At 30.3% G+C, this 20774-nt stretch overlaps 5 protein-coding genes across 6 annotated transcripts; 2 read left to right on the top strand and 3 right to left on the bottom strand.

Moving 5' to 3' along the window:
* Positions 1 to 4244: 4244 nt before the first annotated feature.
* On the bottom strand, positions 4245 to 7542 carry LOC109598487 (60S ribosomal protein L5). Its single transcript, XM_020014398.2, has 4 exons — positions 7421 to 7542; positions 6696 to 7120; positions 4697 to 4973; positions 4245 to 4492 (listed from the first exon to the last, which is right to left on the bottom strand). The coding sequence occupies exons 1-4, from the start codon at positions 7421 to 7423 to the stop codon at positions 4298 to 4300; spliced, it is 900 nt and encodes a 299-aa protein (XP_019869957.1). The 5' UTR covers positions 7424 to 7542; the 3' UTR covers positions 4245 to 4297.
* A 1351-nt stretch (positions 7543 to 8893) lies between these two features.
* Positions 8894 to 11299, bottom strand: LOC109598493 (protein-associating with the carboxyl-terminal domain of ezrin). The gene is made up of 5 exons (XM_020014403.2): positions 11038 to 11299; positions 10536 to 10986; positions 10093 to 10422; positions 9854 to 10038; positions 8894 to 9801 (listed from the first exon to the last, which is right to left on the bottom strand). The coding sequence occupies exons 1-5, from the start codon at positions 11230 to 11232 to the stop codon at positions 9034 to 9036; spliced, it is 1929 nt and encodes a 642-aa protein (XP_019869962.1). The 5' UTR covers positions 11233 to 11299; the 3' UTR covers positions 8894 to 9033.
* Positions 11300 to 11330: 31 nt separating this feature from the next.
* Positions 11331 to 13639, top strand: LOC109598497 (fidgetin-like protein 1). The gene is made up of 6 exons (XM_020014409.2): positions 11331 to 11540; positions 11606 to 12130; positions 12181 to 12458; positions 12582 to 12715; positions 12771 to 12998; positions 13058 to 13639. The coding sequence occupies exons 1-6, from the start codon at positions 11419 to 11421 to the stop codon at positions 13364 to 13366; spliced, it is 1596 nt and encodes a 531-aa protein (XP_019869968.1). The 5' UTR covers positions 11331 to 11418; the 3' UTR covers positions 13367 to 13639.
* A 315-nt stretch (positions 13640 to 13954) lies between these two features.
* LOC109598494 (multivesicular body subunit 12B) lies at positions 13955 to 15988 on the bottom strand. Of its 2 annotated transcripts, none has more exons than XM_020014405.2 (6): positions 15573 to 15988; positions 15430 to 15516; positions 15228 to 15369; positions 14947 to 15172; positions 14290 to 14638; positions 13955 to 14234 (listed from the first exon to the last, which is right to left on the bottom strand). In XM_020014405.2, exons 2-6 carry the CDS (start codon positions 15499 to 15501, stop codon positions 14145 to 14147), a joined length of 879 nt encoding a protein of 292 aa, XP_019869964.1. In that variant the 5' UTR covers positions 15502 to 15516; positions 15573 to 15988; the 3' UTR covers positions 13955 to 14144. The 2 variants fall into 2 exon arrangements, with proteins under 2 accessions (XP_019869964.1, XP_019869963.1); XM_020014404.2 differs by having other exon boundaries at positions 15682 to 15988.
* Positions 15989 to 16309: 321 nt separating this feature from the next.
* LOC109598500 (box C/D snoRNA protein 1) lies at positions 16310 to 17670 on the top strand. Its single transcript, XM_020014412.2, has 4 exons — positions 16310 to 16463; positions 16545 to 16818; positions 16923 to 17376; positions 17434 to 17670. Exons 1-4 carry the CDS (start codon positions 16405 to 16407, stop codon positions 17595 to 17597), a joined length of 951 nt encoding a protein of 316 aa, XP_019869971.2. The 5' UTR covers positions 16310 to 16404; the 3' UTR covers positions 17598 to 17670.
* The last annotated feature ends 3104 nt before the right edge of the window (positions 17671 to 20774 follow it).

The following is a 20774-nucleotide window of genomic DNA, read 5'->3' as shown; positions in this document are numbered from 1 at the left end:
CCATTAGAAATTCCTTCCTGGGTACCTGGTTTATGGTATATTTTTATTATTACAGGACACATCAAAATCATTAGAAATATAAATAAATAATCGACTCTCATTGTTTTAACTATTGAAAGAACATTTTTTGTCATTACTAGAATAAATAAAAGTATTTAAATATACATTTTTTAAAGTATTTAATACTTTGCTTGGATTTGCAATAAAAAATTAAATAAAATTACTCTATAGTACATTTTTGAATAAATTTAATACTTTACTTAGATAAGTAAAGTCATACGAATGTTTTACAGTGACAAATAATAAAAGCATTCTGAAGTATTTTTTTTTAAAGGGTTGATACTTTACTTTGATAAGTAAAGTTGGGAGAAAGAGATTTTCGGTCGCCTACAAATTGTCGAAAGTATTTATACTTTACTTGGATAAGTAAACTCATACAAATTATTTACAGTGACAAATATTAATAAAAGCAGTCTGAAGTAATTTTTTTAAAAAGGGTTGGTACCTTACTTGAATAAGTAAGGTTGGGGAAAATAAATTTTCGGTCGCCCACAAATTGTCGAAAGTATTTATACTTTACTTGGATAAGTAAAGTCATACTAATTATTTACAGTGACAAATATTAATAAAAGTATTCTGAAGTAATTTTTTTAAAGAGTTGATAATTTACTTGGATAAGTAAAATTGGGAGAAAGAACTTTTCGGTCGCCCACAAATTGTCAAAAGTATTTATACTTTACTTGGATAAGTAAAGTCATACGAATTATTTACAGTGACAAATATTAATAAAAGCATTCTGAAGTATTTTTTTTAAAAGAGTCGATACTTACTTGGATAAGTAAGGTTGAGAGAAATTTTCGGTCGCCCACAAATTGTCAAACGTATTTACACTTTACTTGGATAAGTAAAGTCATACAAATTATTTACAGTGACAAATATTAATAAAAGCATTTTGAAGTATAATTTTTAAAAGAGTTGATACGTTACTTGGATAAGTAATGTTGAGAGAAAGAAATTTTCGGTCGCCTACAAAATGTCGAAAGTTTTTATACTTTACTTGAATAAGTAAAGTCATACGAATTATTTACAGTGACAAATATTAATAAAAGCATTCTGAAGTAATTTTTTTAAAAAGGGTTGATACTTTACTTAGATAAGTAAGATTGGGAGAAATAGATTTTCGGTCGCCCACAAATTGTCAAATGTATTTATACTTTACTTGGATAAGTAAAGTCATACAAATTATTTGCAGCGACAAATATTAATAAAAGCATTCTGAAGTATATTTTTTTAAAGGAGTGAATACGTTACTTGGATAAGTAATGTTGAGAGAAAGAGATTTTCTGTCGCCTACAAATTGTCGAAAGTATTTATACATTACTTGGATAAGTAAAGTCATACGAATTATTTACAGTGACAATTATTAATAAAAGCATTCTGAAGTATTTTTTTTAAAAGGGTTGATACTTTACTTAGATAAGTAAGGTTGGGAGAAATAGATTTTCGGTCGCCTACAAATTGTTGCAACAAATACAATACAAATAGAAGTATTTCAATGTGTTCTTTCTTTAACTAAAACATTTAGAGAAGATTTTTGATTATTTTCTCATTGATTCGACGGATAAAAGTGCTAAGGACAATAGTGATGTGGTGTTTTCGTGAACGTGGACTTTTTGGTGACTTTGATGGACAAATCCTGAACTGTGATGACCCACCAACATTTAGAGAGACGATATGGCAACAGGGAAAGGGCATTAAAGGTAACAACTAATAATTGAATTACCAATTAAACAATACTATTAATTGAACGTTTTTGATTATTTTCAGGTAGGTCCAGAACGAGACTAGTTAACTGGGCAACTGGCAACGCAAAGTAAGTTTTTGAACATATTATTTCCGTTTCTTTTTTTGTCGTATCAACTTTGCTGTCGAATTATCATTGCGTCCATCAATTACTTTACTAAATAGTTGCGGAAGGTAGAACAATTAGCTGATTGCTCCATTACATTTTATTTATTACATTCCAAAAGGAAAGTTTTCGTGAAGGTTTTATTGTTTTATGTGTCCTTTGGGTAATGTACCCCGACATTCTCTTTCAGCTTACATAAATAAAGAAAATTGTTCTTTCTTGAACTAAAACATTTGAGGAAGATTTTTGTTCATTTTCTCATTGATTCAACGGATAAAAGTGCTAAGGACAATAGTGATGTAGTGTTTTCGTGAACGTGGACTTTTTGGTGACTTTGATGGACAAATCCTGAACTGTGATGACCCAACCAACAATTGGAGAGACGATATGGCAACAGGGAAAGGGGATTAAAGGTAACAACTAATAATTGAATTACCAATTAAACAATAATATTAATTGAACGTTTTTGATTATTTTCAGGTAGGTCCAGGACGAGACTAGTTAACTGGGCAACTGGCAGCGCAAAGTAAGTTTTTAAAAATGTTATTTCTGCTTCTTTTTTCGTCGTATCAACTTTGCTGTTTGTTTATCATTGCGCCCAATTATTTTACTAATTATTTGCGGAAGGTAAAACAATTTACTGTTTGCTTCATTAAATTCTGTTTATTACTTTCCAAATACTTTCCATCTATTCAAATATTCTCTTTCAGCTTACATAAATAAAACTTTATTCAATTTTCGTCCATATAATTATTCAATTTCTATTAAATTACATATTTATGTTAATTAATTTAAATTTTTATGTGTCATAAAATGTTTGTTTCTTATGTCTTTTAGGTAATCTCATCAGATATTCTCTTTCAGCTTATATAGATAAAATAAACTTTGTGTTATTATCTGTCCCCTATTTTTTCATTTTCCACTGAATTACAGATTTATTTTGAGCAATTAATAAAAGTTTTACATCTTGAGTGTCGTAAAATATTTGTTTCTTATGTCTTTTAGGTAATCTAATGAGATGTTCTCTTTCAGCTTAAATATATAAAAGTAAATTTTGTTTTATTACCAAAAAATTAAACTGATTGATTAATTTCGTATTTATTATATGCTATAAAGTTGATAATTTTGTAGTTATTTATTGTAATCAATTTGTATTCGCTTATCCAATATCCAAATGTACTTATTTATAAATAAAGTTATAAATTAATACATTAATTTATTTATTATAGATATTCTTATAAAACTAAATTTGTATGCTGATAAATTGTAACTTAGTTTAGTGCTGCATTACGACGATGAGCTTTCAAGTTTTTCAAAATTTTTTACCTTTGAGAGAAAAAAATTAATAAATGTTTCCAAATGAAAAACTTGTCGCCGTAAATGCAGCGGCAAGTTACCCCACTAACCAAATTAAACCTTGTTAATTGTAAAGCTTGTCATAGGATTTTCAGAGTTGTATACAATTGCAATTTTGAATTATGTCCTATCTGATGACGCACGAAATGCAGAAACAAGTATTTATTTATTTTTCAATTTATCAGTATACAAAGTTAGCAGTGCCGGCTGGTGGATTATCGAACTGGTGGTGCCCTTTACTTACCCACTAAGTATTAAGATTAGATAATACGATAAAACAATTTACATAAAATATTAAAGGTATTAAATAATAATCTTATTTATTAATTAAACAATTATATTAATTAAATACTTTTGAATTAGATATAGGTCCAGAACTAGACTAGTTAAGGTTTTATATTAACAAGAATAATTCACCAACATGGCCTATAATTATATACAATAATTTATTTTCAGTTTGATTGAAATAAAACAATTACTTAAAATATTTATTTATTTCTACTCCACTACTCCAATAAGGATGCCCTATTTATGCAACTTTAAATGTTTTCAATAAAAAAGAGTTGATCAAGCTGTATTTGCCTTCTGCTTTATAAAACCAAACCAACTCAGTTAGAGTTGTTCACCTTACTCCTGGCCAACTAATTTTGTTGTCATATTGTGGGTCAATAAATTCCCTGGTTCTTTGTCATATGGACAATCGAATAACGTTCATAAGGAGCTAGCTTATTTAAATTAATTAATATATGTAGGAGTTTATCATTATAATTACATAATTGTAATGTAATTAAATTATAAATGAAAAAAATATTTACTATTTTAATTGGCCTGCATGTAACCAACAATTATTTGTAGTCAAACATTAAATCAGTGATTGTATTCAAACAAATAATCAATTTATTTGAGTTACAATACAAAATATACCTGATGTAGACCGGTTTAAGACAATAATTAAATTGGTACAAATAATAGACCTATACTTTTGTGTAAGCAACTTTAATACACATTTCTTTTATATAAAGATATTTATATTTAGGCTTCAGCTTGTCCGTCTTGCAATTTAGCAATGTAGGACTTCTTTTTCTGGGCAACGCGGTCCTTACGTTCAGCCAAAGTCAACTTCTTGCGGTTCCACCTCTTCTGAGATGCAACTGGTTTGGACTCCTTCTTTTCAGCTGTTGGGTCAGCCCTGATTGCTGCATGTGCATTCTTGTAAATACCCTCAATCTATAAAACAAAACATATTTTAGTAAACAACAATAATAAATTCAATTAAAAAGTGTTCCAATGACAAACAGTAACATTAACCAAATGGATGTTAACGTAAATAGTTCATCAACGGGTTAATGTGGCCCAATAGCGACACCCCGACCAGATTAACCTGTCCGAAGTAATTTAAATTGGGCGTAACCAACAATATAAGAAACTTACAGCGTCAGCAGTGATGCCGTTCTTGATATATTGACTGAACTGCCTCTTGAACGCTTCGGGGTCTTCCTCTTCCAAGGACCTCATGTATTCGGCGACGTGAATGCCGAAGATGTGGTTGCGGTGCACTTCGGCGTTGAACGACTTGGATTCGGCATCGTAACCGGGGAAACGTTTGGTCGAGTGGGGAATGTTAAGTCCGCCATCTACGGCTCCCTTCATCGCGGCGAACACACGGGCACCGGTGGTGGTGCGGTTCAAACCTACATCGAGGTAGCACCTGGAATAAATAATTGAGATTGATTAGTTTAATTGACAATTGATAAAACAGTTTTTGATTGTTGGGGGGTAATAATTCAGAGACACATTATAATCAAGTAGTGCAACAGTCCAGTGCAAACTTCAGAGGTCCAACTGCATAAGACATGCAGGTGGTTCTTCAGAGAGACCAGACTGTTACGTCAGATGACGCGCATGTGTCTGGAAACTCATCACGTAAAATGTAAGCAAAATAAAAATTTATTTGATCTATTAAATCTAAATTTAAAAAATATATAAAATTTTTAATCACATGTTCATATTTAAAAAACAATGCTTCAATGTTATAAAACCCAAACTCCCAAACTAAAACTTTTACAGATCAATTGATTGTAAATATAAGTCTTTAAAAACTTTCTAAACTTCATATGAAAACTGGTAATTACCAGGTTCACTGATAATAATCTCTGAGTATCTGGATAATTATAATACCTTGTTAATCATCAATTGATGGGTCATATTATGATCAAGAATTTTCATATTCTCTTAAAATATAATAAAATTTCTTTGTTATTAGAATAATATATAAATACAATTCTAATAAATATTGACGTTCATTTAAATTCATGGTAAAGTTGCAGAATCGGTCACTCTAAGGAACATTATCTAGCGCATGCGTCGTGAGGCGCTGATTTCGCGCTTCTTGAACATTTTGAAGTGCAGTGTTGTCGGTTTGCAACGGTCAAAATATTCGAATCATTTTTTATGGTTGAATTATTGTTGTGTTGTTGTGTATGTATTATACTTTTTATTTTTTTGGTAAGTATAGTATTTCTTCTAATTTGATGATTATTGTTCGTTATTAAAATATTATACTTTACAGATTATATTCTCATGGCGTTTTTAAAAACAATATATTATTCCTATTCTTCTGCTAATTACTTTCTTAATTTATTTGTATGCTCATTTAATATATTTTACTTTATAGATCTTTCTCATTTTTAAAATATTTTACTTTTATTCCTTTAGTAAGATTATTTTTAATTTGTTAGCAGTCATATTTTAAGTTATCTTACTTTATAGATTATTTGTGTGCTGCATTTATTATTTTTTTTGTACAATCTTAATATAGGACCATGACTGTTCCTCGGAAGATCTGTTTCCATCGTACCTTCACGAATTCATATGGAGAAATAAATTTAAAAATCATAATATGTTTATGAGCATTTTAAATTGTATCAGGAAGCAATATCCAGTGGAATAGATTTTTTTGTTTTAATTGATTTTGTTTTTTATTATAAAATACATAAATATATCTTTTTTGTTAATTTTATATTAATGTTGTAAATTTACCTAATTATTTAATAAAGAACTTTTAATTAGATAGTTAAACTATCAAAGAAATATAGAGTAAATAAAAAATGAATATACTAATTATAAAGTGATTTGCCGAATTTTATCTCTTTTCGAATTCAACCACATAAATAATATAAGTCATACATGAAAAACATAATAAATTACATATATATTTTTCTAAAAATCATTTCTCTACATATTTCGTTAAAAATGAAATCTGGCAACTATGCTGTCTAAAATCTCCGAAACAGACGATTTCAAATCCAGTTGACGCATGCGCTACAAATATTCCTTAGAGTGACCGATTCTGCAACTTTACCAAATTCATTTTTAATTTGTACTATATTTAAAATACTATCTCTTAACAAATAAAAATAAAGAATATTACCTGAAAGCTCCTGGACCATCATCAACACCTTCAACGTTGTACTCATCACCAGTGACATCAGTGGTGCCTTCATACAAGGTGTCCAAGTTGAGCTTCTTCAAGAGACGACGGGCCAACAGGAGACCAGTGGCATATGCAGCGGCATAGTTGGTAAGACCAACTTTGATTCCGTACTTGGGCAACTCATGGGAGTAAGCAGCACAGACGATTTTGTCGCCGTCGATGCGGGAATAAGCAACCTGGACGGTGATGTCGCGGTTGGACAGACGGACGATCAAACGGTACTTGGGAGTGTTGTATTTGTTCTTGTCCTGAACGATTAAACGTTTACGGGCATAGTAGTCGGTTTTACCTTCGCGACGCCTCTTGAATTTCACTTGGAACCTCTTGAAGTATTGTTTATTCTTGACAACTTTAACGAAACCCTACAAAGAAAACATAACCTATATTGCACACAATTCACAACAAACATGTTTTAATACGGTCAGGCGCACCGTAAATTAAGGGGAGAAACAAATACAGACGTTCGTTCAGTACTAAATGTTACGATAAGTAGGGACGGCACGCGTGAACAACACACCAGTAAACACTTCGGTTGACAACATGAAAAACATATCTTCAATCATCACGGTCATTTTTCTGTAAATATCGTCGAATTCGAGTTTGAAGTAATATCCAGTAACTGAGGAACGTTGCACGATTCATATTTAATATAATTTACTTACCATTTTCGTCGATTAAATAAAAAATATTGAACTAGGGACACTACGACACTTTGCAGCCGCCGCGGTCCTTTCAGAAAGAGATGTAGACATGCGCGGAAATGACGTCAAGTAGTTGGAACTACTCGTTTCCCGTTTCGCTTGTTTCGGTTGGTCTACCGGACCAATTTTGTGACGTCACATTTCACGTTTACTGAATAAAATATTTATATTCATATTAATATTAATTAATTGTCTATTTAGAGTCAAAGAAGCACAAAATTTTATAAATTAAAGTTAAATTAATATATAATGATAACTAATAGTGTGGGTATTAACTACCAATATTGGTTACAATTTGAGTTATTTGATCTACTTGAACTCAACAATGTGGAACTTCTATAAATATTTTTATTGAAAGCAAAACCTTTTAAATGCGCCAGGTGCCTTTAGTGTCTTCAAATTATCCTTATTTTGATTATATTGTGGGAGAACAAATTTTATATCTCTACAATGAATTAAGGAGTTGATAATGAAAACTCCATTCAAGCAAAATTTTAACACAAGTATTTAATAATATAACCAATATTTATATATCAAGATAAAACTATTTTATAATATAATTTTATATATAATAATATTTAAAATTAAAGTTTCTTTTTATTTGTCAGATCAATTGATATAAGTATTTGTATGTAATCAAAGTCTATATTTATTATCTGTTTCTTCATGAAATTTCACGTTTAATTAATAAACTTCTTAAGAAATAACTCCTTGTTCTACATTATAATATATTTATTTGACTCTCCAATAATTACATAAACTACATACTCATTTATTTTAAAATTATAAACATGTGAAGCTGCATTACAGATACTGACTAAAAATTAATTATAAAAATAAAATATCAAAAAATAAAACCAAAATTTTCAACTTAAATATATTATAATAAAAATAACAGAGTATGAATATGAATGATAAAACGAATAATAATTTTGTATATACAATTAAAACAGAACTTAAGAAACAACTCCTTGTTCTACATTATAATATATTTATTTTACTTCCTCCCATAATTACATAAGCCACATATTAATTTAATTTAAAATTATAAAAATGTGAAGCTGCATTTCAAAGAGTGACTAACAATCAATTATAAAAATAAAATATCAAAAAATAAAACCAAATTTTTCAACTTAAATAAGTATTTATTTATTTTTGAATCTCAAATTTGTAATTATCTATTCAACAATTATAATAAAAATAACAAAATATGAATATGAACAATAAAACGAATAATAATTTTGTATATACAAGTAAAACAGAACTTAAGAAGCACCTCCTTGTTCTACATTATAATATATTTATTTATCTTTCTCCAATAATTACATAAACAACACACTAATTTAATTTAAATTTATAAAAATGTGAAACTGTATTACAAATAGTGACTAACAATCAATTATAAAAATAAAATATCAAAAAATAAAACCAACATTTTCAATTTAAATATGTATTTATTTATATTTGAATCTCAAATTTGTAATTATCAATTCAACAATTATAATAAAAATAACAGAATATGAATATGAACAATAAAACGAATAATAATTTTGTATATACAATTAAAACGGAACTTAATCCCACTCATCATCACCCCATCCTTCCTCCTTAACATCAGTGGCACTCAGTGTTAGTTTACTACTAAATTCTTCACTCTCCTTTTTCTCACCATCTTCTCCACTGACCAAAAACTTGTTTGTACTCTCAATCACAGGCTCCATATCCTGGAAGAAGTCAATCTCATCCATTTTTCCATTCCCCAGTTGATTCTTGATATCAAGCTCTGTGATATCAACAATTTGCTGCTGATTAGTCTTGCGAGTAATTTCCATGTTCGATATCTGAATGGAAACGTTTTCCAAGTCGACCGGCTCCGAATCCATAGAAACGGCGGTCGAATCCGTGTGTGATGTGGGTTCGTCGTTCTGAGCGTTCAGCGAATTCATCATACTCTGATGACCGCCCTCGTTAATATCCCAGTCCTCCCAATTGTCCAAGTCTTCGTCGACAGACTGCTCGATCTCCTCCGTCGACGTTTCTCCCTCCTCGCCGTCGGGCCTCTGCCTTTCGGACAGGTCCACGCCGAAATTCAACTGTACCAACGAATTGGAACTGTTTGAAGCGGTGGCCGTGAGGTCAGCCTCGGGGGGAATGAATTCGGATCGTTTTGCGGGTCGCGATAACTTTCTTCCCGGATGGGTTATCGGTCTGCCGTCGTTGAAGAGCTTCGCCCTCTTGCCACCGATTACGGTGGCCGCACCCAAAAGGGGCACCAGATCCGCCAGGCTTCGCAACGTCACCGAAACTAGGTGGTCGCTTGTGTCCTTTATACCCAGAAGTAACTGAAATATTATAAATTTAGATGTAGTATCAGAGTGTATTAAATATTTTTACCTCGGGTAAAATGCACGTCTGTATATCCTCTTTGGTGAAGGTTTCTACAAAATTATGGAAATTATTCAGAAGTAAAAGTCTAATTTGAGCATCCCTGACGCAAAATATGTTTTTTAACTTTGGGGAAACATAGGTTTTGAAAGTATCTAATGTGAAAAGACCTTTTGACTTATCTTCATCTCCATCTAAGACAAAAATTAATAATACTTCTAACCTTATTAAATATGGTAGTTTTTTACCTTTCCTAGGTGTTAACAAGACAGGCAACAATTCAGTGTTTGCAGTTTTATTCAATAACACCATCCTTGAGAGCAACAAACTGCTCAATTCTTTCGCCACTGTGACCTCATTGAATTCCTTCAATTTTTCTAGCAGACTTGAGAAAAACTCTGTTCTTTCATCATCACTCTTTAAAGGTAACTCAATTAGGAATGAATGAATTGCAATAAATTTGTGATTAAAGAACTCATGGTTCAGAAGGGAAATCAGTTTTGGCCTCAATGTTACATTGCTATTTTGTAATTCATTTTTACAGAGGGTTAGGAAATCTGATAATGATGGCACTGTATCTAAAAATCAAAATTTTAGTCATGTTATATCCTTTGAACATAATTTATTATCTAATTAAAATTATTATTTTGCTATACTTTTAAAATAATTGGAAATAAAATGTTTAATTTACCTTCATTTTTGGACCTGAGCAATTCACAAACAAGCACTCCAAAAGCATACACATCTATTGTGTCCCTTCTGTTTGCTTTGATCTCTAGACTTTTCACTTCATTATCATCTATGGCTTTATTGTATCTACTAGATTTGGATTTATTCAAGAAATCACTGGTTATATCACTAAATTTGCACAAATATTCCATTCCTCCCAGTTTCCAATTACCATCACTCGCAACATATATTGAAGAACTGCACACATTATTGTGGGAAACTTGTGCAGTCTCATGTAAAAAGCATAATGCCTTCAAAATGGAATGTAAACCAATGCATATTTGCAGCTCATTTAATGAAGGTAATACGTGTGCTAAAGGTTTGACGTCTTCTACAGCTAAATAGTATTTGGAGCTTTTCTGCCAGGATGATACATACTTTAAGATGCATGGATGCCTGTATATCATCAAGTTCTAAAATTGGCTCATTAAAACAACTCATAGTTTAATTCGAAAAATGCATACTTTACTGTTTTTCTCTAAAGGGGTCTGTGACTTCCATAGCGGACCACTTACTAAAAGTTCCCCAATAAACACAGACAAATTTGTGACGTTCGGAAGTGTTGTTATTACAGCGGAATGTTGAGTCCAAAAATCTGATACTTCTATTGCTTTTTCATCAATTTCAGTCCCTGCAAATTGGGATTGATCATTTCCCATAGTTTTTCCTTACTTTTGTAATTGCTCTTCAAAAGTAAGGTTAACTTTGATACGTCAAATTCAATAAATGTCAAAATAAATGTTTTTAACTACTTTGTTTAGGTACAATAAACCGTGGTGATATTGTGAGGTTATACAGATTTTTGAATTTAAGTGTTAAAAATATAATCAACAAATTTTGTGAAAATGAGCGAGGACAAGTTTCTTAAACACCATAAAATAATACTAAATGATGAAAATATAAATACAACAGAATTGGGCAAACAACGAAGAATCATGGCTCATACGCATTTAAATGCCTGTAAAACGTAAGAATAATTTTCAAAAGTAAATATATTATATATATACGCTAACTTGTGTCTTTCTTATACAGATTAGATAATGCAAATACTTGCCGTTTATTAAAAGAAAATTTACAACAATACTCTAAGTTGTTTAAAAATAATTTAGAAACTTTTAAAAGTAAAGTAGCAGAAAATATTGCACAATCACCTTTAAATAAAGAAGCCGATTTTAAAATCGATTTTAATCCAGATGAAATCCTTAAATCAATAAAACCTTTAGGTTGTAAAGGGAGCACAATTAAATGCTCAGAATCTGAAAATATATCTGGGTTTGAGTTCTGTGAATTTTTTGATCTGTTTCGAAAACCAGAAATTGAAAATAAAAAGTTGCCAGTTACCAATATGAAAAAGCCCATATCAGAAAAGGCGCCAGTCAGACCTCAAAACAGTTTTAAAACTGCCAGAGAAGAATTACATATACAAAATTTGAAGAAAAACCCTGGTGGAAATCAATATTCTAGTTCATTAAACAGTGGTGTGCAAAAGAAAAAGTTAGGCACAAGAAGAAATATCAACAGCAAATTTGTTTCCCCACTGTTGTCAAACAATGACTGGTAAGTTTATAATAGTAACTAAGACTTAATTTTATTTTATAATATTTTAGTGAGGAATCAAAAAGTAGTGATAATGAATGGCCACCAGATACCAATGATAAGTTGAAAAATATTGAACCAAAAATGGTGGAACTCATCAAAGCAGAGATTATGGATTCTGGGCCTAGCATTGACTGGGACGACATCGCAGGACTTCAGGTCGCCAAAAATTCCATTAAAGAGGCTATTGTCTGGCCCATGTTGAGGCCAGACATATTTACAGGTCTCAGGAGTCCTCCAAAGGGTATACTACTTTATGGGCCACCTGGTACAGGAAAAACACTCATAGGTAACGACATTTGTTGATTTTAATAATGGTTTAAATGAAGAGTCACTTCAAGCAAAAATGAAATAACTTATCCGGTTGGTTCTTTGTAATCCTTAGTTGTCAAAATTTATTTCTTAAATTTAGGTAAATGCGTGGCTTCACAGAGCAAGTCAACATTTTTCAGTATTAGCGCTTCATCACTGACGTCAAAATGGATTGGCGAAGGGGAAAAAATGGTTCGAGCCCTTTTTATGGTTGCCAGAGTTCATCAACCAGCTGTAAGGCAACAATTCAACAACATAATAAAAATGTTATTTCATCAAGGAATTTTAGGTGATATTTATAGATGAAATAGACTCGTTACTAAGTCAGAGGAGTGAAACTGAACACGAGAGTTCGAGACGACTTAAAACAGAGTTCCTGGTGCAGTTAGACGGAGCAACGACCGAAAGTGAAGAGAGGATTTTAGTGATAGGGGCGACCAATCGGCCACAGGAACTCGACGATGCAGCCCGAAGGCGTTTTGTTAAAAGACTTTACATTCCTCTTCCCGATTTTGATGTAATTCAACATTATATAAATATTATATAACGACCACTTCATGCACTTGAATTTTATAGGCTCGTCTGCAACTGGTGACCAGACTGATAGAAAAAGTAAGGCACGAATTAAACACGATTGATTTCAAAACTATTGCGGAAATGTCGGATGGTTATTCAGGCTCTGATATAAGAAATTTGTGTTCCGAAGCCTCTTTAGGTCCCATAAGGTCGTTGGATATGAGTCTGATAGAGAAAATTAAAGCTTCCGAAGTTCGACCGTTGATTATGGAGGATTTTGAAAACGCTTTCTCGAGGGTTAGATCAAGTGTTTCCCCCAATGATTTGGAGCAGTATACCATTTGGGATAATAAATATGGATCCCTTTAAGGGATTGTAATTATTATTAATTTATAGATTTTGTTTAGACATTTTATATTAATTACTGTAATAATTTTTTTTCCTGTTTTCTTTTGTAAAAGGAATGATACAGATTTTATTTTGAAAGAATGAATAATACTCAATCAAATATTTAAAGTACAAACATATATTTACATAACTATAATACATTACAGTTACTTTCAAGTAACTGTAATTTGTTATAGTAATTTAATAATGTGTAACTTTAACAATAAACACCTCACGTATCCATTGTTTGCTTAATGATTTTTTTGTTTATAAAAATTATTCATCAAAATAATTAAGTTCATTGATCTCAATGGTGATTGTACACAATTAATTTTGATTACATAAATACTAATTATTGATTGGTAATCATTTATTTACATAAAAAGTTGGCACTATTAAAAATAATATATAACACATTTAATTAAATAGGATAATTAATTTTAATATTTCTAAATTATATAATACGGTAAATATTACTAAGTATTCCATAATAGTTAAAATAATAAAACTTAATATACTTTAATCTAATCGAAGTCGATTTGTTCATAATTTCTTCATAATAAAAGTGGATAACACAGTAACATATAATTTAATTTTTAATCAATTTGATTATCACACCTAATTTCAATTACTATCAGTCATACGTGTTCTTCTGGCAATAATAATCTAGTCTACAACTATTCTGTATAATTATATTAGTTTATATAGACGGGTAAATTTTTCCTGGAATATCAGTTCCAATTAATAATATATAAAATCATCAGATTAAGCTCCTTTCCACTGTAAATGGGTAATCATATTCCTTTAATATTTGCTGCATTGTTTTGGCTCGAATCACAGGATACTGTGGCTAAAATAAAAAACAGTTTGAGTATTAAATTATAACGTACAACTAAAATGACTACCTTATCCTTCTGTGAGGCAACAGAGAACCTAGGATTGATGACGAATGGCACCCCCTCGAGACCGTTAGTCGCACCGCCCAGCGTGTGACAATTCGACACCGAACCCTGGTGTGTCAGATGGGGTGGAGCGGGAGCGGGTGGCAGCGGTGCCGGCCGCGTCGGTCCCGAGGGCGGCATCAGGATCTCGTAGTCGTGATCGGAGTCGCCGGCCAACGAGGGGTATACGGGATTGTTGGAAGCGGGTACGCCGCTACGAGGCGGACGTTCCGGAGGAGTGTTTGCATCGCCGTTTGAGTGACCGTCTTGTACGTTGCCCATTTTGTAGCAAATTAATATACCGTTCAACTCCCTGTACATTATCAAAATTGTAGTTATACAACATTGTATTAATAGTATTCAAATTAATGTATCATTTATCTGCTAATTTCCGTTATTATGCTGTATTAGATAAGGAAACGTTGGAATTGTGCATTGTTAATTAGCATAAGTAACATAATAATTTCGGAGTATTAATTTGAAGATTTCTGTTGTTTACATTAGATAAAATATTTAGCATCATAAAAAATGTTGTATTTATCATGGGTCACAATTTCGTACTTGTAATAATGTTTACTAATTTAATAAATATTATTATTATTAAAATCAAAATTAACTCACCCTGCTAATTTAAATTCAAGGGGTGCAACTTTTAACCTGTTGCAAACAATGATGTCTGTAACAGCAGATTTGATACTCTTCCTATTCACCAACTTAAAACATAACTGCTTCTTCCTCCAAGGCTTCTGCTCAGAGTCTGTGGTCCTGTTTAATACACTAAAACCCTGTGGTGGCTTGTTTTTCTCTGTGATTATTCTCAAATCTTCAATCACAAAGTTCGGTATGCCTATGACAATTGTTTAGGTTAGTTATTATGTATATGTTATGAATAAGTTATTGACCTTCTGTTTTTGAGAAACAAAGATAGCGGGCCGAACTGCTTTTAAAAATTGAGCTCTCCCTCAGATCCGCGACTTGGTCCTGATCATGGGTTTTACTGATGGGTTGAAAACCCCTTGGGCACTTGTCAAGATTTTCAATAATCTAAATAAAGAGGTCCATCTTGGAATCACGTTTTTAGATTAAATTGATAGGCATACTTACGGCAATTGACGTTATTGGTCTATCATCTGGCAGTTTCTGTAGTATACTATTTTGAATGGATGGTCTTAACATTTTCAGTCTTTATATCTATAAAAAAAATTCGTTTACGGAACTTAATCATAGGCCGCGCTCGGATGCAGTACCTGCCATATTATAAATAGATCCTAACATTTACTCTTACTATTAATAAACTATTCGTCACAAATTATTAATACTTCTTGGGATTTGTTATTAATTTTTTGTTGCACCTACCTTCACTCGTGATTTTGACCTTCACTTCGGTAATTCCATCGGGTCGAAACTTATAAAAAAAATTCGTCTTTGTTTGATATGTTTCCGTGCGGTTGAGCAATTGAAGAAAAGGGCTTTAATGGCTTGATTAAATTTTAACTTGAAGAGTTACTAATCGAAATTAGTCATCCAATGAAGTTGAAACATCGTGATGACTCTTTAATAAACCGCAATTAGTGCTGTTCATTTCTCGCTACACAACCACCAATTATCACGTATCTATGATAACAATGCCTATTTATTAGCCTTAACGATAAAATGTTAAACAAAAGTCCTCAGTAAACTCCTACGCATCAATTGTTAGGTCCATTGTTGTGTTAACAGAGTGTAGGTCTAATGTTCTTTTCCCCTGTCGCCATATCTATTCGGTTTAAATTTTTTCACAAATCAACATTTACTTTTAACGTGATTTTTGCTTAACTTAGTATAACGATAATATGATATAATATTCAAATTGCTACTAGTAGTTATAGTTTCTTAATTATTATAATGGTTAAATATTTAAATATAATTTTAAGTTTGTAATTTTATAAATTTCCGTGTTTAAAATATTTTGATGTTTTCGGCAACAATGCAATTTAGTTCTCCACATGTTTTTGTAAATTTTAAAATTATAAAAAGTTATTTCAGTCATGCTTTGACATTTTTTCATTGTACTGATCGATAACTGAACATTTCATTAAAATGATGGAAATAGAGTCTACATCATCATCTGTATCCACAGAAATCTCAGAAAAAGCAAGGTATTTATAACGCAATATCCTACATTAAATTGTTTGTTGTTAAACTTTAGAACTTTTTGAAATATTCTAATTGATATGCAGATTGGGTGAATGCGAAGTTTGTGGCTTCCACCAAGCCAAATACACTTGCCCCCGATGTGAAGTTAAAACATGCTCACTAAAATGTAACAAAATACACAAACTTGAGGTGGAATGTGATGGACAGAGGGACAGAACTAAGTTTATTCCTATTAATAAGTTTACAAACATGGATCTCTCTAGTGACTATAGATTGTTGGAGGAAATCACAAGGAGTTTGGAGGCCTCAAAGAAAAAGTACAAAAGAAGTAATAAAATGCCCAATTTTATACCTCCTGTAAGTTTTACCACCTATTTTAATTAACTAAATTAATTACAAAAGTGAATATTTTTTATTTTTTAAATATAACATAAGTCTTATTAAATATATTTTGTCATTAGCACCTTCTCAAATTAAGATATGCAGCCAACTCGAAACATATTTTACTAAAATACCTGCCAAACGAATTTGGCCGTCATCGCAAAAACACGACAAGGCTGGATTTTAAAACCAAAAAAATTCACTGGCATGTTGACTGGGTATTTGTCAATGCAGATAATTTGAAAATATCGGAAACAGTACCAGAAGATCAAAAGCTTAGTTTAGTACTTCAGAAGTACCTTGTCAAGCAAGACGATGAAGCTTTACAGGAGAAACTACAGTATTATCAGGCAGTTGATTTGCCTGGAATTCACTTGTATTTAAAAGCTGAACAAAAGGCGGGGAAAAAGTTCTACGAATTGGACGCGTCGGATACATTGACGGAATGTTTGAGGAGGAAATTGGTTATTGAATATCCTACTATTCATGTGGTTTTGAAGGGTCATGAAAGTCTTTACAATGTGATTGATACTGGTAGAAATTTAGTTTATTGTCCAGTGGTAACCAGAGTTAATTGTAATTATGTTGTAGATGATGAAAATGAACAAATGGAGACAGATGAGATAAAAAGTGGGAAAGAAGTTGTTGATCGAATTATTAACAATGCAGAGGATGAAGACAGTCTTTACAGGTCTCTTAAAAATTTGCTGTTTGTTTCAGAATATTCTGATGATGAACTTTCAAATGGTGAATGAAGTATTAAGTTAGTATTTGTTGATTCTTCTTTTTTAATTTTGTTATTGAGAATATATTTTTGTTTGGGAAGCAGCAAGTCTTTTTATTTATATCGTACAATTTACATATGTGACAAAACGGAAAATATGACTATTATGGGCAAATAATAGAGTGAATAATAGTCAAATAGATTTAAAATTAACAAACATTTAGTTGTTTGAAAATAATTAAAAATACTACTTACATAAAGTCATTTACATATTTAAACATATTAATGCTGACTAGAAAAATATTAATAGTTCATTTCACTAAAATCAAAGCCTGAAAACTTTACAATATTAATGTGTCCCAGAACCTCAATTTCTAGTTTAAGTTTATTTATGATAAATTTACATATTAGAAATGTGATTAAAGATTTAAATTATAAGAAACCAGTATAAAAATAATTATAGGCCTTTAAGGATCGGAAAAATAATTTTTATAATGGTTTCTTTTACTTTATAAGTACGTGTTTAAAAATTATCGTTTTCTAAAGTAACGATTTTTAAAAATTTTATAATAAAATTCATTAAAAATCCATATTAACATAAAATGATATACATCCATATATTTTATTCATGGTCTAAAATAAATAAAAAATGTAAATAGTCAATAAACACATATATTTTTAATTTTTACCGTTGCAGCAAGGGAGAAATCTGCTGATACTATACTGAGAAAACTAATCTTTTCTGTTTTTTGTGTAATGATTATTAAAATTATGAACGATTTTCTGTTTTGAGTATTCCAAGATGTCCATGGCAGCGTGAGAAGGACTTCATGTATGTTCTCGAACTTAAACATCAAAAATAAAAATAAAAATGTATTTAAAAAATATTTTCAAATTTACATCGTCACTTAAAAGTTGTCCAAAATATATGAATAGCGAAGCTATAAACACAAATATCATGGTAGCTACAGATGCATCTAGTAATACATAAATATTATCAGCCTTAAAATAAGCAATTAAAAATTTATATAAATAATTAACAAACAATTTTTACTCTATAAATTGTTACTAATGTAGCTATGAAAATTCCAATTCCAGGAAAAAAAGTTTGTAGAATTAAAAATTTACATATATATTCAAGGTGTCTTATGGACCTAAAAGCAACTGTTAACTTAAATAAGAACAAAATAAAAAAATATTTACCTTTTCATTAGCAATAGGTGTTTAGTTAAGTTAGAAAAAAATCTATTTACCCTCAATTGATAAATAATATCGTTTATCATATCTCTTTCATCTATTTCCATCATTTCCCAAATCTCACACTTTATAATATGTAGATAATAAAGTACATGACTTACATAGAACGAAAATATTACAGCTGTAAGAGGGACATATACAATTATGAAAGAAGCTAATACGAATCGTATGATAAAACAGAAGAACATGTTTGCAATTATTTTTTCCAAAGCAAACAATTTGTAACCATATTTCCAATTTACCATCACAATGAAAATAAGACCACCAAAGGCTCCCATTGTACATTTAACAGCTAGTTTTAAATATTTCTTTGGATTTATTTTTTGATTAAAATGTCTTGCAATTTCTTCCATTCCTTCTATAAATTTATCAAATTCAGTAGTAAAATATCCCATAATATAAAAGTAACTAAAAGTGGAAAATGCCTACACAACCAGATAAATGGTGTTGTTAATTATATTAATGTAAATAATACTCACATAAAGCAAAAGAGTGGCTACAACTATATTTGTTTGATAAAATATACCTGTACATAATTCTATAATAGCAATTAGTCCGCAGTACAAAACTAGTGGAGTACGAATAAAATCAAATGTTTCTTTGTACAAAGTAGTAACAGCTTTACCTTTAAAAATCGTATGTTACTTGAATCGACATTAAATATTAATTAGACGCACCTTCGTCATCAATTCGATCGGTTAAAGCATAAAAACATATTTTAACTGCAACCAATATGCCTCTTAGAGTGTCACTAAGGCTTCTGCGCTTTTCGATATTTGTTTCTGAATTCATCTTGATTTAAATCGTATACAATAATTTTATAGTATAATACTTTTAGCTTTATTTACTTAAAGTAAAACACTATTGAGAATAATGAGTAAATACAAAAACTAACCATCTAATTAAATTTATTGATTATGTAGAAAGATTAAAAATCCCATTACTTATTGCAATTATCACTAATAAGATTATTAATAATTCAGAAATTATTTGTTGAAATTAAACATTTAATTATGAAATTGCTTTCATTTTTTTAAAGCATCTATTTATTTCTATAAGCAAGGTTATACATATTTTTAAAATTATTTGAAAATTAGCAAAATATTACTTACATGATCTCATTTTCAAGGGTATATTAAAACAAATTAATGCCTACAAAAAAAAAATAATAAAATTGTAGATTTATAACAAATCACTTAATAAAATACTTGTCAGTACCGCAGTTTCTACTTATAAGTGTATTTATCAATTTTACATACTTTATATTATTATAATTATAGTTATAAATTAATTTAAAAAAACACACTAGAGTAAAAATTTTTGATAATTTTGTAGTAAAATACATTAGAAATCCATATTAAGATAAAATGATACACAACCGAATATTTTCTTCATGATCTAAAATCGATACAAAATGTGAACCGTCATTTAACTCTTGCATCTCTACTACTTTACCATTGCAGCCAGAGAGAAATCTGCTGAAATTATACTTAGAAAACTAATATTTTTTGTTTTCTGAGTAATAATTATTAAAATTATTAACGATTTTCTGTTTTGAGTATTCCAAGTTGTCCATGGTAGTGTGAGAAGCACTTGATGTATATTCTCGAATTTAAACATGAAAAATAAAATTGTATTTAAAAAATATTTTCAAATTTACATCGTCACTTAAAAGTTGTCTAAAATATACGAATATTGAAGCTATAAACACAAATATTATGCTAGCTACAGATACATCCAACAATACATAAATATTATCAGCCTTAAAATAAACAGTTAAAAAATTGTATAAATAATCATTAAACAATCTTACTCTATAAATTGTCATTATTGTAGCTATGAGAATTCCAATTCCAGGAAAAAATGTTTGTAGAATTAAAAATTTACATATATATTCAAGATGTCTTATGGACCTAAAAGCAACTGTTATCAAATAAGAACAAAATAAAAA

The sequence above is a fragment of the Aethina tumida genome, chromosome 3 (genome assembly GCF_024364675.1).
Source record: "Aethina tumida isolate Nest 87 chromosome 3, icAetTumi1.1, whole genome shotgun sequence".
NCBI classification, from domain to species: Eukaryota; Metazoa; Arthropoda; class Insecta; order Coleoptera; family Nitidulidae; genus Aethina; species Aethina tumida.
The sequence above is the reverse complement of the archived record's forward strand: the minus strand, read 5'-3'. Positions and strand labels throughout refer to the sequence as shown.

Excerpts from the sequence above, each read along its gene's own strand:
- LOC109598487 (XM_020014398.2), bottom strand. Across the intron at positions 4,974-6,695 it reads GATGGTCCAGGAGCTTTCAG|GTGCTACCTCGATGTAGGTT; the intron begins GTAATATTCTTT and ends TATTTATTCCAG. Across the intron at positions 4,493-4,696 it reads ACGGCATCACTGCTGACGCT|ATTGAGGGTATTTACAAGAA; the intron begins GTAAGTTTCTTA and ends TTTGTTTTATAG.
- LOC109598493 (XM_020014403.2), bottom strand. The coding sequence starts at position 11,232 with ATGGGAAATGATCAATCCCAATTTGCAGGGACTGAAATTGATGAAAAA. Across the intron at positions 10,987-11,037 it reads CTTTAGAGAAAAACAGTAAA|AACTTGATGATATACAGGCA; the intron begins GTATGCATTTTT and ends AGCCAATTTTAG. Across the intron at positions 9,802-9,853 it reads AGACGTGCATTTTACCCGAG|TTACTTCTGGGTATAAAGGA; the intron begins GTAAAAATATTT and ends ATAATATTTCAG.
- LOC109598497 (XM_020014409.2), top strand. The coding sequence starts at position 11,419 with ATGAGCGAGGACAAGTTTCTTAAACACCATAAAATAATACTAAATGAT. Across the intron at positions 11,541-11,605 it reads CATTTAAATGCCTGTAAAAC|ATTAGATAATGCAAATACTT; the intron begins GTAAGAATAATT and ends TTTCTTATACAG. Across the intron at positions 12,459-12,581 it reads TACAGGAAAAACACTCATAG|GTAAATGCGTGGCTTCACAG; the intron begins GTAACGACATTT and ends TCTTAAATTTAG.
- LOC109598494 (XM_020014405.2), bottom strand. The coding sequence starts at position 15,501 with ATGTTAAGACCATCCATTCAAAATAGTATACTACAGAAACTGCCAGAT. Across the intron at positions 15,173-15,227 it reads TTGTTTCTCAAAAACAGAAG|GCATACCGAACTTTGTGATT; the intron begins GTCAATAACTTA and ends CAATTGTCATAG. Across the intron at positions 14,639-14,946 it reads CTTGAATTTAAATTAGCAGG|GGAGTTGAACGGTATATTAA; the intron begins GTGAGTTAATTT and ends GATAATGTACAG.
- LOC109598500 (XM_020014412.2), top strand. The coding sequence starts at position 16,405 with ATGATGGAAATAGAGTCTACATCATCATCTGTATCCACAGAAATCTCA. Across the intron at positions 16,819-16,922 it reads TGCCCAATTTTATACCTCCT|CACCTTCTCAAATTAAGATA; the intron begins GTAAGTTTTACC and ends TTTTGTCATTAG. Across the intron at positions 17,377-17,433 it reads TTACAATGTGATTGATACTG|ATGATGAAAATGAACAAATG; the intron begins GTAGAAATTTAG and ends ATTATGTTGTAG.